Raw genomic sequence first — 15,703 nt, 5'->3', positions numbered from 1 at the left:
ATGTCATACTTGTAATTAATACATCAAAAGATCTCAGCTCGGGTTTAGTTTCATAAACTTCTATGAGGCAAACCTCATCCAACAACTTCTATAGGGTAAACCTAATCCCACAACTTCCATAGGGTAAAACTTATCACACAACATCTATAGGGTAAAACTAATCACAGACTTCTATAGGGTAAAACTAATCCCACGAGTGCCATCGATGAAGTACATGCTTACTCTTCTGGAGCACCTGGTCTTATTCTCCTTGCACTTTTTTAGAAGTCTCAGTGAACTGATTCTGTTAAAATGTTGGCATTTTCATTTTTGTTTTCGCTGTTTTCAACTCACAATTATTTGTTGAAAACATTGTCATTAAATACAAAAAAGAAAATATTCCAATACGAAAAAGTTTTAATTAGCGGAAACGATAGAACACTGAAGCCATATATGTCTGCATGGGAGCATGCATCCTTATAACTAGATTGTGATTGACTGACGTCAGACAATATTCCTTCTCCCAATCATCTACAAGAGATCAGAATCATAAAAATCAATAGACACAGCAATTACAACAATACACTAGTAATGTAATTGACAAATTCACAACCACAAAAAATGACAGGTTGTGTTGCATATCTGAAAAACTTAATTCTTTCTTTTATGATAAATATTTTTCCAAAAAAGAAATGACATTTATTTTGTAGCAGTAATTCCATTAATATACAATTGATCTATCGTACCAGGTTGTGTTCAAAAGGTCATTGCATTTAAAATCAATCAACATCTGAAAAGGAAGCTGCGCTCATCAACTTTTCTTAGATGAACTGACCTACAAACCTAATTTGTTATACCATGTATGGTAGATCATAGTTTATAAAACTCAAGTCGGGTATTAAGTGTTTTGATTGAATGATAATAATAACAATCTTTATATCATGAGGATTTAAGAACCTGTTTAGTCGAGGCTTATCTTCCATATAGTCCTCTTTTTAGTAAAACATGGTATATGTGAAAATACCTGATTGTTCACAACATAATTATAAGATTATCATACATTGATCACAGATACATAATTAAGAAGAACAAAAAATTCACAATAGTTTATGCAAATAAGTTTATCATTAAAGAACGATTTGTCTATTATATACATATACTAATATAGTTAAGCTATATAACATAGATTAAATCATTACTGATATTAGAAAGAATATTTAAAAATTAGTTTGTTAAAGAGTTCGGGTAATAGCAAACTAGTTTTTGTTTGAACATAGAAAAAGATGTTTCAGTTTTAATTTCATTTGGAAGTTTGTTCCATTCCTGACAACCAGATACATAAAATGTTTCGAATAATAAGTTGTCATGTGTTTTGGAACCAATACATTTTTACTAGATACCTGCCTTTTAGACCGCTGATGAACATTTCCAGCCAAAATAACATCATTGGAAAGATATTGTGGTACCATATCATTAATACATTTATTTGTCATAACTGACTTTTTGAATCAAAATATTTTTGAATTGGCATCCATTTCAAAACTTTAAACATGTCTGCTGAAGAAGTAACATATGATTTCTCTAAAATCTATCTGGCAACACACTTTTGAGATTTTGACAGTTTGTCTAGAGAAGCTTCAGTTCTTCCAGACCAGACTGTATTACAGTACATGAAAGGAGGAAAAACACAAGCATTGTAGAATTTCAAGCGGCCTTCCATAGCAGACAAAAAATTGGTGAATACACCAGAGTAATCCTAAACGTTGATTTATTTTGGAAACAATGGAGGAAATATGTGCCAACAAGGATAAGCTGTCATCAATTTTATTACCAAGTAATTTTCCACATTTTACCTAGGACACAGTTTCCTCCCTTAGTGTAAGATTGAGACTGTCATGGAGTCTCCCAAGTTTATGTTTGGAAGCAATAAGCATACATTTAGTTTTATTTACATTAACTGTCACTTTGTTATCATTACACCACACATCTACATTTTCGATGTCTCTCTGTAGTTTAGTCTGTATATCCAGTACAGATGATCCCGAGTTGGTGGTGTCATCATCATACATGTCTGTTTCAGATTTAAGGTGTGATGGTAAATCATTGATGTAAAGTGAAAACATCAAGGGGCCCAAAATTGATCCTTGAGGTACCCCATCGATAAATTTCATGTCAGTGGAGGATATATTTCCTGCTATAATTCCTTTTTGTGACCTGTCATTGAGATATGTAATGATATTTATATCACATTTGTATAATTTCAGCTTCTCAAGCTGCACAGCATGGTTGACTAAACCAAAACCTGTCTTAAAATCTAAGAAAATAACACCGTTTACAAGACCTTTATCAATATCTTTTACCCATGGATTAACAATTTTCAACGGGGCAAAAAATTGTGAAGATACAAGGTCATGAGTATCTCAATATTGGTAGGGCCATGGACATGTCGCTCTAAATTTTGGATAAAATGGGTAATAGATCTGGAATTGCAAACCTCAGAGGTACTTCCGGGTTTGTACAAAACCTTTGCAGTTTTCCATTGTATAACAGCCATTATGAATAGGAGGATTCATTATATATGATAATGAAGGTGCTATATAAGCGCATGGAAGTTATAGTATCTTTGCACTGATACCAGCCAAACCTACAGTTTTCTTTGTATCTGGAGATCGCAAAGATTTGTCAATGAAATCAACAGAGATAGTTGGAATGGAAAAAGTACAATCCCCAACTAGCATTCATAGGACACTCTACGATTGGCTGTTGATACATCCATAGAGTTGCTGATATTAATTCTGTATAAATAGAATTGTTGGTAGGACACCGGATTGCAGTACGTAAGGATCGGTGTTAGAAGTTGTTCCCTGAAGACATTTCTACAATATGAAGTTAATATCTCTTTCTCTAAGACCTTAATTACGGCGTCGATCCCGTTTGAATCAGAATACTTTGGTTTTAGTTTGAAGCGTGGCCAGAAAATCATGCTTTTAATCTTGTGATTTCTAGTTATGGTTCAATATACCTCTGTCAAAGGCGGGAAACTTCTGTGGTGTTCCTGGTCTAGTTATATCCGAAAACTCGAGGTAGTCTCCCCCTAGATCGTCCCGTAAACAGACCGTGAAATCGTGGTTGTCCTTGAAGTGGAGATCGATAGTTCCTGTCGGATAGTTCCAGTAAAATGTCCCGTTTTTACAAGTCATGTCTACGTTATAATTAGTAGGACCATTGTCGGGATGGTTGATATGGGCACTAAACGAAAAGATAATGTTCATAATTTGTCTTTTTCAGAATTTCAAAATGATCGAGATTGAGGTTGCAATATTGCTTATGTCGATAGGAACCTTTTCTCCCTTGACCGAGACATTATCCTAGCATATTTAGCTCATAACTCATAGGTTTGACAATAATAAACGTAAAATACAGGATTTCTTATTGTACAACGTTTCACACGTCACATTCAGGTTAAATGATGTTTTGTAGTGACACAAAATATATAAAATATGTTAATCTGAATTAGTCCACTAATCAATACTGTTACCTTATAAAACTGAATATATATACTATGACTGGTGCACAGGTCAGGAGAAGTTTTCCTTGGGACGTTTTATCAATCTGACCCGACCCTGGCATTCTTTAATTTTGGTCCATGTCAACAACATACTTACTGGCCACCCTCTGGATCCTGTGTACAGCGATCCTGAAACAAGAATCTTCTGGGAAGACATGTTACTCCACCCAAAATAACAAAGGCGAAAGTTACTCTTGCTAGAGCCATCTCGATTTGGGATGAAATATTCACAGCTGCTACAATAACACCTTTGTCTTATCTACGTGTTTCCACAGGTAATCATAGGTGTGAAGGGGTCAGCACCACGTAGATTTGACTGACCAACTCCAAAGTGAGACATACTCATTTGCTGGAAACGTGGCATCTCCTAGCTGAAATATTTGCTTTATGCTGTTAAACTACACAATGACCATAATTAACATTACGAGAGACAATGACATGCATCCAGTTATTATCTTGACAATGACGCTCATTTTTCTCTAGTTTATTGCTGTAGGTGACAGGAGAATGCAGCCACGTATGTTTATTGCTGTTGGTGACAGGAGAATGCAGCCACGTAAGTTTATTGCTGTAGGTGACAGGAGAATGCAGCCACGTGAGTGTATTGCTGTAAGTGACAGGAGAATGCAGCCACGTATGTTTATTGCTGTAGGTGATAGGAGAATGCAGCCACGTAAGTTTATTGCTGTAGGTGACAGGAGAATGCAGCCACGTGAGTGTATTGCTGTAGGTGACAGGAGAATGCAGCCACGTGAGTGTATTGCTGTAGGTGACAGGAGAATGCAGCCACGTGAGTGTATTGCTGTAGGTGACAGGAGAATGCAGCCACATGAGTGCATTGCTGTAAGTGACAGGAGAATGCAGCCACGTATGTTTATTGCTGTAGGTGACAGGAGAATGCAGCCACGTATGTTTATTGCTGTAGGTGATAGGAGAATGCAGCCACGTGAGTGTATTGCTGTAGGTGACAGGAGAATGCAGCCACGTATGTTTATTGCTGTAGGTGACAGGAGAATGCAGCCACGTATGTTTATTGCTGTAGGTGATAGGAGAATGCAGCCACGTGAGTGTATTGCTGTAGGTGATAGGAGAATGCAGCCACGTGAGTGTATTGCTGTAGGTGACAGGAGAATGCAGCCACGTATGTTTATTGCTGTAGGTGATAGGAGAATGCAGCCACGTGAGTGTATTGCTGTAGGTGACAGGAGAATGCAGCCACGTAAGTTTATTGCTGTAGGTGATAGGAGAATGCAGCCACGTAAGTTTATTGCTGTAGGTGACAGGGGAATGCAGCCACGTAAGTTTATTGCTGTAGGTGACAGGAGAATGCAGCCACGTATGTTTATTGCTGTAGGTGATAGGAGAATGCAGCCACGTAAGTTTATTGCTGTAGGTGACAAGCCATATACAGATCAGTTACTGAACAGTGACTGTTCATTTTTTAGATTAAAATCAAAACTTAATTCAATGCCAGTTTTCGATCTACGATAATGCCGATGATGCAAAATTTTGGATTCGATTAAAATGACGCTAATGAAATCCATAAAGATGTAATGTACAACATAATCATTTCATCATTATGATTTGTATGTATAATTTGTTGTTTATTTTAAAAAAATATTTAAATTTCATAGTGCAGATATAGCCTGCACAATTTGTGGATTTTTTAAAAATCAAATAATGATATTTGCTGTGTGTCTCCTGCATTTGAGTAATACTTGTCAATGAACGCATTTGAAGATATTTGATTGCAAAGATTCTTCTCACAGAGCATGAAAAAAACAAAATAAAAACACCAACAGCATAGCAATGCATTAACCCTCAAAAGGTCAATGTCTTTTTAATTTGCAAGTCATATCTAAATATGTTATCAATCAATTATTTGCACATAAGACGACAATCTGGTGCCCTTCCTCATTGCGCCTCCACATGTATCAAATAAAGGTTAAATGGACACCCTTGCCAATATCTACCCCTCAGAGGGTGGACGGATTTGGGAACCCCATCTTTTATGATTTCAGTTTCCTTATTGGAAATATTTCATTTATGGATGGCAACAACACTGCATCCGCAACATTGTTTTACGTGTCGCATCTAAAAATACCAACATGTCAAGTTAATTTATAATCAATTTTAACAAAACAACGCGACATCACTTAGATTGACTTAGATTTACAGGGCGGCTGTCGTGGTTGAAGACACCTACTCGTAGATCTGATCTTATTCTCCTTGTACTTCGACAATTCAGCTCCAAATTTAATGTGGTTTAAACAGTGAAATTGGTGTTATTTCTTTATAACATATCGAGCATTCCTTACATAGACAATGCCACAGAAAACATCAAAATTAAACGCTGTTTTGACACAAAAGCAACAAATGTAAACATTCAAAGCGTTCGAGCCTACAGCATTTTTATCTTGCCCGTACTATATGGTACGGACATCATATGCATTAAACAAACTTTCGTGTCAAATTCAGGTAAATATATTCATTAGTTTTTAGTCGATGGTGTTAAGCTCATATCACACGGTGGTATATGTATATAAGTCTACGTGACAGTACGTGTACTTATCCACAGCCTACAGCTAGCTACCGGAACATACCTAATAAGCTCTTAACCTCGGTATCTCGGATTGCTGTAGCAGTTTCATTACAAAAACCGTGACTTAAACCATTTAACGAAATCATGGATATTGGGAGAGAGACCGATTCTGTTTGCGAGTCAGCACTACACTACAACAGGAGGGCCTGTGACTATGACAAGGTAATGTACAAATACTAGCCGCAATGTACCAGCTCGGACAGAGCTACTTCTGTGTAGCCCGATCGGTGTATTTCTCACATTCATTAGGAGACCTATTTCTATAGGACTTATGATCAGGAATGTGAACAATGAAACCAAGAATCATAGCTATGAGGTTTTGTATACACCGGGTAACGTAATATTTATTTGAAAATGTAAAAAAAGAAAATTTATCAGTATTAAACATACCATAAATTATCTAATTAGATTTTGCTATGCTCTACACATTACTTATAATCCAACTGATGTTTAACTATCAATATATACTATCTAATACCAGTCCCTTCTGATGTAGATACTTATAAACATAAAACTGCTGGACTACATTCTGACCTTTTATTCATTATCATACTGTGAAATATGGATAAAAAAAATATGGATATGGTCAGATCACGTCAATTTTAGTTATGAAAATATTTTCAAATGAATTGATATCACTTGGGTATTAAAAATCAGAAAATACCGATGTTACCTCCCAACTCTCTCTGATACAGGTACAAACAATTGAATCCAGTTGTCTGGTACTATCTTGTATTAAACTAGAAGGTAAGAGACAGACATGTGCCTAGCTCAAAGGCTTACAATGGAACTTACTTGGTTTAAAATTCAAGCTTTCTGGTCTTCATTTTAGACTGTGCAGCTGATAACTTTTGAGCTGCGTCACCACTTTCTCCATCTGTCGTTCCTGTAGGCATTTTGATATGTTATCAAGTTGTTATATGATATAACGGAATCCCTAACTTGACAAAATCCTTTACCGCTGCCACCAGTTTTGTTACCTTCCAAGTCTCTCTGAGACAAAATAGACCGAGTAAGGTCCCCTGACAGCTCTAAAATTAATATCACCCTGTACTGGCTAAGAAGACATTTATTGAAAAATAGCTGAAACATTAATTAAATTGCCACTTCACTTTTGGGGCATTATTTCACATTTAACAACCAACACAGCAACATAATCATAATCCACACTCAGATTCCATAAACCTAGGGCAAAATAAGAAAAAAACAAAGGTTTAAAGTGACTCCTGAAAAAGTACAAGAGAATAAGACCAGGTGTTCCGGTAGAGTTGACATCTTCTGCTTCGTCGATGACGGTCGGTCAAATAAGTAATGTCACGTTCAACAGGCAAATTTACGAAAGGAATACAATATTTCACAATGAGATCATTATTGCGACCATAATTTTCATCTTATGAACCCCTGTCTTCCGCGTTTGTCCGTCAGTTGACGACTTCTTGAATGAAAATCGTGATAATGGGAACAGGCCCTTGAATATCGAAACAACATCGACATGTAAACACCATATATTGGTAACGCAAGGGTATGCCTTTCCAGAAATGAAAAATTCAGAATATAGAAATTGAAATCATCAGTCTTATACCGATTGGTGGAAAGCTGCCCAAGTTGTTTTCATTGTAGGAAAGATCGAGATCAGGATCTGCTGAAGAAGAATCTATCGCGAGAGTTTGTAACTATTAACGAGGAAAATATGCAAAGAAACTCATTTGAAATACCATTTGTTAAAAACAACAACAACTAAAAACAAACAAAACATTGATTAAGAGGATGAAAGAAGCTACAAATTGAGGTTTATTATATATCTGTTTGTAATATTTTATCCATTTCTGTGACATTCAAGCAAATCATTTTAATAGTCTCTAACTATTCTTTGTTATTAAAATGTTCACGTGAAAGAAATTTTCCGGACAATAACATGAGAATATGAAAACCATTGAAGATCCAGGAGAAGATCGAATCACATATACTATTTATCAAATATTCTGTCGTCAAACTTTGATAAGGCAAATCGACTTATGCCAGTTTTATGTTAATTGAATATATCTATATAGATAAGCGGGGGTAGGATAGAATTGTCAGCTTGTCGTCATTGTGTAAACCACGAAAGTCATGGAGATGGAGAACCTGCTTTAAACCAACCAAAAGCATTGGAACGTAAGCATCGGTCCGAGGAAGGCTGCCCCTACGGCACCTAAGTACCTCTTGTTTTATTCTGTGATCCCGTCAGGTCCAGAAGTCTGACTCATTCAACGTACCGAATCGACAGGGACAGAGTTAGAAACAGCAGAGCCAAACCATGAATGAAACTGCACCATACAGCTTTCGTCCCTTAAGGACTAGCAGTGATGCTAAGTGCCTATATCTATATAAGCCTTGGAGACAACAGAGGAAAATCCAAGGTGATTGAAAGTAGAGTAAAAAGGATAGCTGGGGAAGTGCACTAGATTAATAATTCGTTAAATTTTGGCGGATGAACATCGGTGAATGCGGATATAAAGACCGCGATACACAACTCGGAGTACCAATGAGCTAACCGATTAACAAAGAAGTCTGCCAAAGTCCTTTTATTAGAGTTTAGCAGTGTTACAGGTCACTAAAAACGACAGGTAGTCATCGTGCATGCAGGGAAAGTTGGTAAATAGCAGCAGTTCACATTCATAGGTGTTTGGAGCCGTGCTCCGTTAGGCATTCATGCAGTTAGCATGTAGTGCCATTATAACCACCTGGGAGCGAGTGGTTGTGTGATAGACACATAACAGGTATGCTATTGTGTCTGCAGATAAGGCGTCCAATAACTTGATCCATATCTGCAAACATCATTGCATTTCCTGTATACAAAAAAGGCCTGGAACCATATTCACGAAACCGTGCACGGATACACGTGGTAGACTTATATGAGTATTTCACCTCTTTGTCATCCTCCAGATATCCGATATTGACTGTGATTTGTCATCACGTGAAGAATGCTGAGGCTAACTGAAGCTGAACGCAGCAGGGCAGTGCAGTTACTGTTGGGCGGAAACACTCGAAATGCTGTAGCAAGAGAACGGAATGTCCACAATAAGTCGACTTTATAGTCGCCTTAGATTGACCGGTACAACTGCCAACCGTCCTCGGACCGGCAGACCGAAGGTAACGACGCCGCGCCAGGACCAATTCATCTGCAAGTCGTTTCAGAACCTTCACAAAAAATTGCAAACGAGACACAAGGAACTCAGAATCCAAGAATAAATCGTGACACAGTTTTAAGGAAGCTTACGATCATTTGGCATACAACCTCGTCGTGTTGCTGTTGAAATGTCACTATATTGACATTGGTGTGACGTCAGACTGGAGTGGTTGTGACGACACCGGCCAAATGTGTTTTCTAAGAAATGATGGCGCTGTGTACTGTTCTCTGATAGGTCAAGATTTACACTGTACCGCTCAGATGGACGTCGGCATCTTTTTCGACGTCATGAAGAACGATATAGTGAAAATTGAATGGACAATGCCAACGTAGACACATTACCTTGACCCCTTACAATTCCGATATTTCGCCTACAGAGCATGTGTGGGACATGTTAGATCGTAGCATCAGAACGCGCCCAAATCCATCGGAGACAATACCCGCTTTGCGCCAAGCAATTCTGGAAGAATAGCAGAACATCCCTATGACACTAATAAATCGTTTGATAAACTCTATGCATCGCAGAATTCGAGTCGCAACGAATGCAAACGGGAGCCATACTCGTTATTGAGACAGAGGAATTTTTTAATGACTACCCCCTCTTGAACCTTGACATGTTTCGCCGCATTTTAATTGAATGTGTTATTCAGTAAAATGAATCTTAATCTTCGATAAGTTGAAAAACTGAATGAAATAGAAAAATTGTTACAAACCTTTAGCGGTTGCGTTTCTTTTGCGTGTCAGTATATTATGTTGCCATGTTGGTATTTTCTTGATGTTTTGCTCTATGCACTAGCTATATAGCTCAGGGGGCTGTATATCGCTAGACATTGATTCCGGTGCGGAGAGGCTAGCCATTGTCGAAATACAAGTTCTTTCGAACGTATATTCATCGTTGCCATACATTCGACGTAAAGTTTCTTATAGCTTGCTGTTCATTTGTTACCGTTATTTCATGTATTTGTTAGGCCACGTCAGATAGCCCGACGCTGTTTCTTTATCTGTTATAAATTGTTCTCATCCGTTCCTGGATTCCTCTGCATTAGTTTATTGACTGAGAGTAGGTTTCGCAGTGGTGTATTTTTGAGGTGACCACTGATCCATTGTGTCATAATTTCGTTTGCTAGCTACCATTTTTATACACAGCATATCCTAAGAGACACTGAACGGACCAGATAGGCATGGGTTATGGTGAACGTTGCAGTAACATGTCGATGTTGACTTTTCAGGATGTAATTGCAAAAGGCTACCAGGGACCATCTGTTGCAGTCAGGACTTTGGCGGGGATCTTCCCCGATGACAGGAAAGAAAAAATAATTCTTGATATCGGCGGAGGAACTGGTTTAGTCGGAGAAGAGGTTTGATAATATCCCAATAGATAATCATTCTTCTTTTTAAGTTAACGGAGCGATGGATTGTGATGGCACAAAAGGCATTCCAGTATAAAATTTCAATACAAATTAAGAAACAGATACTGTCAAAAAGTATCTAAACCGCATCATACAGCTGTTTGTCCTCAATAGAAATGATTCGAGCCAGGAAAATCAAAAGTGACAGAAAAAACATAACACAAAAGATAACGTTTCTATCTGTAGGAAAAGTTCCTTATCTAAGTAGATATTTGATGATCAAAAGGATGAACGCAGATTCTTCAGTCTCCAATATCAGCGAAGCTATATATACTATATATTTAGGTGTTATAGATGGATTATGATATTTACATAGGAAATCCTTTATAACTATAAAACTGTCAAACTTTTCCCATTTTGGAGCAAGAGTTGAAGCGCATCTCCACTCCCATATTCTAACATAACACTTATGGCCGATTCTGTTTTCCATACTTTTAACTCCTAACATAACTGAAAAGGCCGAATAGCGAAATATCCATAATGCAATTAACTTCCTATTGAGCAAATACTGTATTTTTCAAAAGTGTGGAACATTTTCTTAACTTGTGTTTCTTTTGTACAATCCTTATTCGTCAGAATATCTAAGTAATCATTAATTGATTGTTGATAAATTAATAGTCGGTTACCTGATGTGATTGTCCTTCGGCAGTAAGAAGTTAATTCCAACTAGTAAGGCACTAAAGGCACGTGTCTCTCCATACTTTAACAACTTCTCTTTTCAACCCACCATCATCAGATATTATCGTTATTTCGGTAGAAGTCCTAAGTGTATCTTTCTCAGATTTTATGTGTAGGTGCCCCTTGGTCCCTAGTTTTACCCGTTTGATTTTGTAACTGGTCCGAAAAAAATGGCTAACAGTCTACCATCTTTATTTTGATTATGAGAGTTTGTTACCGCTATTTCTTGAGAAGTAAAGGATGGGTCTTTCGCAAATCTATTATGCAGACTCCCTATAGGACTAATTAGAAATACAGCGTGGCCTACGGGCGATCATCCATGTTGGATTTTGCAGTTAACGATATTATCGCTTTTTCTGGATAGGAATTTTTCAATTTCATATAGTTTAGAGTAAAAAAAGGCGGAAAGCAGAAAAAGAAAAATAATGATCACATGATAGTGGACTAGATTCAGATGAAATAAATTTCTAAACAAAGTATATATATCATTTAATTGACAGTCGTTTTATTGTGTACTAAAGGATCTTTTGAGCCCTCTCTGGGCTGTGGTCTTTACAAAGATTGATAACCACAATAAGGCCCTTACTAGAGCTCTGTATTTGACTTCTTGTGCTTAGCGCAACCTGTTTGGGTTATACCTCCTACGTCACTGATGAATGACCATTAGGTGACCATTATTTCGTCTTCTTAATGTCGTCTTTATACTCACAGTTAAAGAAAGAAGGATTTGAGATAATCGACATTCTGGATTCATCTCAAAAGATGTTAGATGTTGCACGACAGAAATGTATTTATCGGAATATAACTGTCTCGGAAGTAAGAGGATTGAACTCAACACCACTGGAGAACGGTAACGTATCATCATTATCGTCATCTCTAAATGCACTGATATTTTGAAAATAAACACATTGAAGAGTTAATTGATTTTTGTATACATGTAGCACAGAGTCACCAGCGACCAATAGTTTGGTATAGAAAGTAAGATATCAAATTTTTGTGCCAATTACTATTATATTTCCAAGCATGTGATCATTTGTTAAATGGTGCTTCGTTTCATTAGAAGTATGGTATTTTAACAAATTTGTTCAGGACATACGAGCTGCCACAGTCGCACTGAAAAGGCGTATTTTGTGATGTTCCCTCGTCGCAGTAAGATACGGTCGTATCTTAAAGATATATTTTTCTTGTGGAAGCTGGTGTATTGTTTCCTTTTGTGTCTGTTCAATACAGATAGTTACGACGCGATTCTCGGCGTAGGTGTGATCTGTACCGCAGGACCAGGTTTCATGTGTGCCGATATCCAAGAGATGATACGAGTAACCAAACCAGGTAATTATCCATCACCCTAAGATTTCATTCAAGCTATCACAGACAATGAGATTATGTGGATATGTGTTTATTTAAGGATAAATGTCTCATTTTATCGTTTGATTATGACACAATTCTTACTTTTACTAAAACAATTTAAAGGAGTGTCGAATCATGACGTTTACAAATATTTCTGAATGAAGCATACAGTTGTTGAATTTCCTACCGTTAGGTGGAGTTATCATTATGACACTGCGGACGGACACACTAAATTCCAGTCAATACCATCACCTACCAGGATTCTTTGACCAGCTCCAGTCGGACGGAGTGTGGACGCAGAGAGAGTGCTCACAGTTCAATTACATGCACGATAACGTTGAGGGACAGCTGTTCGTGTACCAAAAGCTTTAAAGCTTTTACAGTACCAGTTGTAGTATCTTCACCAATAACAGATAGCGACAAATTTGCCAACAGAGGGTGGTACATTTTACAGTCAAATACGGCAACAGAGGGTGGTATATTCTACAGCCAATGACAACAGAGGGTGTAATATTTAACAGTCAAATACGACATCAGCGGATGGTACATTTAACAGCCAAATACGACAACAGAGGGTGGTACATTCTACAGCCAAATACGACAACAGAGGGTGTAACATTTAACAGTCAAATATGACAACAGCGGATGGTACATTTAACAGCCAAATACGACAACAGAGGGTGGTACATTCTACAGCCAAATACGACAACAGAGGGTGGTATGTTCTACAGCCAATGACAACAGCGGGTGGTACATTCTACAACCAAATACGCCAACAGAGTGTGGTACATTCTACAGCCAAATACGACAACAGAGCGTGGTATATTCTACAGCCAATGAAAACAGAGGGTGATACATTATACAGTCAAATACGACAACAGAGGGTGGTATATTCTACAGCAAATGACAACAGAAAGTAGTACATTCTACAGCCAATGACAACAGAGGGTGGTATATTCTACAGTCAAATACGACAACAGAGATTGGTGCATTCTACAGCCAAATACAACAGAGGTTGGTACATTCTACAGCCAAATACGACAGCAGAGGGTGGTACATTCTACAACCAAATACGCCAACAGAGGGTGGTACATTCTACAGTCAAATACGACAACAGAGCGTGGTAAATTCTACAGCCAATGAAAACAGAGGGTGATACATTATACAGTCAAATACGACAACAGAGGGTGGTATATTCTACAGCAAATGACAACAGAAAGTAGTACATTCTAAAGCCAATGACAACAGAGGGTGGTATATTCTACAGTCAAATACGACAACAGAAATTGGTGCATTCTACAGCCAAATACAACAGAGGTTGGTATATTTTACAGTCAAATCTGACAACAGAGGGTTGCAAATAATACAGCCAAATACGACAACAGAGGGAGGTACTTTCTACAGACTAATACGACAACATAGCGTGGTACATTCTACAGCAAAATACGACAACAAAGGATTGCACAATATACAGCCAAACACGACAACAGAGGGTGTACATTTAAGAGCCAAATACGACAACAGCGGTTGGTACATTCTACAGACTAATACTACAACAGAGGGTGGTACATTCTACAGCCAATGACACAAGAAGGTGGTACATTCTACAGACAATGACAACAGAGGGTGGAAATACTACATCCAATGACAACAGAGGATGGTGCATTCTACAGCCAAATACGACATCAGAGCGTGGTACATTCTACAGCCAATGACAACAGAGGGTGGTAATTCTACAGCCAATGACAACAGAGGATGGTGCATTCTACAGCCAAATACGACATCAGAGCGTGGTACATTCTACAGCCAATGACAACAGAGGGTGGTAATTCTACAGCCAATGACAACAGAGGATGGTGCATTCTACAGCCAAATACGATACGACAACAGAGGGTGATTCATGCTACAGGCATTACGACAATAGAGGGTGGTGCATTCTACAGCCAAATACAACAGAGGGTGGTGCATTCTACAGTCAAATACGACATCAGAGCGTGGTACATTCTACAGCCAATGACAACAGAGGGTGGTAATTCTACAGCCAATGACAACAGAGGATGGTGCATTCTACAGCCAAATACGACAACAGAGGGTGATTCATGCTACAGGCATTACGACAATAGAGGGTGGTGCATTCTACAGCCAAATACGACATCAGAGGGTGATACATTCTACAGCCAATGACAACAGAGGATGGTACATTCTAGAGCCAAATACGACAACAGAGGGTGGTAATTCTACAACTAATGACAACAGAGGGTGGTGCATTCTATAGCCAAATACGACAACAGAGGGTGTTAATTCTACAGCCAATGACAACAGAGGGTGTTGCATTCTACACCCAAATACGACAACAGAGGGCGGTGCAATCTACAGTCAATGCAAACAGAGGGTGGTAATCTACAGCCAATGACAATAGGGGTTGGTACATTCTAGAGCCAATGACAACAGAGGGTGGTACATTCTTCAGCCAAATCTGACAACAGAGGGTTGCACGTAATACAGCCAAATACGACAACAGAGGGTGGTAATTCTACAACCAATGACAACAGAGGGTGGTACATTATACAGCCAAGAGCAAGAGCTGTCGTCGGAAAGATTCAAGCATTGCCTTTTACTTTGGTGGGTAATGTTATGAACGATCAATGAAGTACATGGTAAACGTGAAATAGTTTAAATGTAGGAAATAGTTTAGCCAAATGATACTGTATCAGAGTGGTTGTAGGTTTGTCTCAGATCTATAGACTGTTTAATCAATAAACAGTTCTGAAGTATGATTTTTATACTAAATGACGATAATATTTGTAAAGCTTGTGTGGTCACTTATAGAAGGTTTTCAGATTTCTGCAACTTTGAGATATAACTTTAGATAATGTAATAATGAAGACAACATAGCCATGATATATTATAAAGGGCGATAATCACTAGGTAATGCAAGATTTGATCGATTT

General features: G+C 37.9%; 1 protein-coding gene across 1 annotated transcript; it reads right to left on the bottom strand.

Moving 5' to 3' along the window:
* Positions 1-400: 400 nt before the first annotated feature.
* LOC132544053 (uncharacterized) lies at positions 401-3,754 on the bottom strand. Its single transcript, XM_060207620.1, has 3 exons — positions 3,645-3,754; positions 3,002-3,228; positions 401-510 (listed from the first exon to the last, which is right to left on the bottom strand). Exons 1-3 carry the CDS (start codon positions 3,752-3,754, stop codon positions 401-403), a joined length of 447 nt encoding a protein of 148 aa, XP_060063603.1.
* Positions 3,755-15,703: the final 11,949 nt, after the last annotated feature.

The sequence above is a fragment of the Ylistrum balloti genome, unplaced genomic scaffold (assembly GCF_031769215.1).
Source record: "Ylistrum balloti isolate Yb309-2 unplaced genomic scaffold, AGI_CSIRO_Ybal_v1 Utg369778, whole genome shotgun sequence".
NCBI lineage: Eukaryota > Metazoa > Mollusca > Bivalvia > Pectinida > Pectinidae > Ylistrum > Ylistrum balloti.
The sequence above is the reverse complement of the archived record's forward strand: the minus strand, read 5'-3'. Positions and strand labels throughout refer to the sequence as shown.

Bases quoted from the DNA above. Each gene is read 5' to 3' on its own strand.
- LOC132544053 (XM_060207620.1), bottom strand. From the start codon at position 3,754: ATGGCTCTAGCAAGAGTAACTTTCGCCTTTGTTATTTTGGGTGGAGTA. The intron at 3,229-3,644 runs GTAAGTATGTTG...CTTTTCGTTTAG, and splicing joins CAGGATCCAGAGGGTGGCCA to TGCCCATATCAACCATCCCG. The intron at 511-3,001 runs GTATATTGAACC...GATCTCTTGTAG, and splicing joins GTTTCCCGCCTTTGACAGAG to ATGATTGGGAGAAGGAATAT.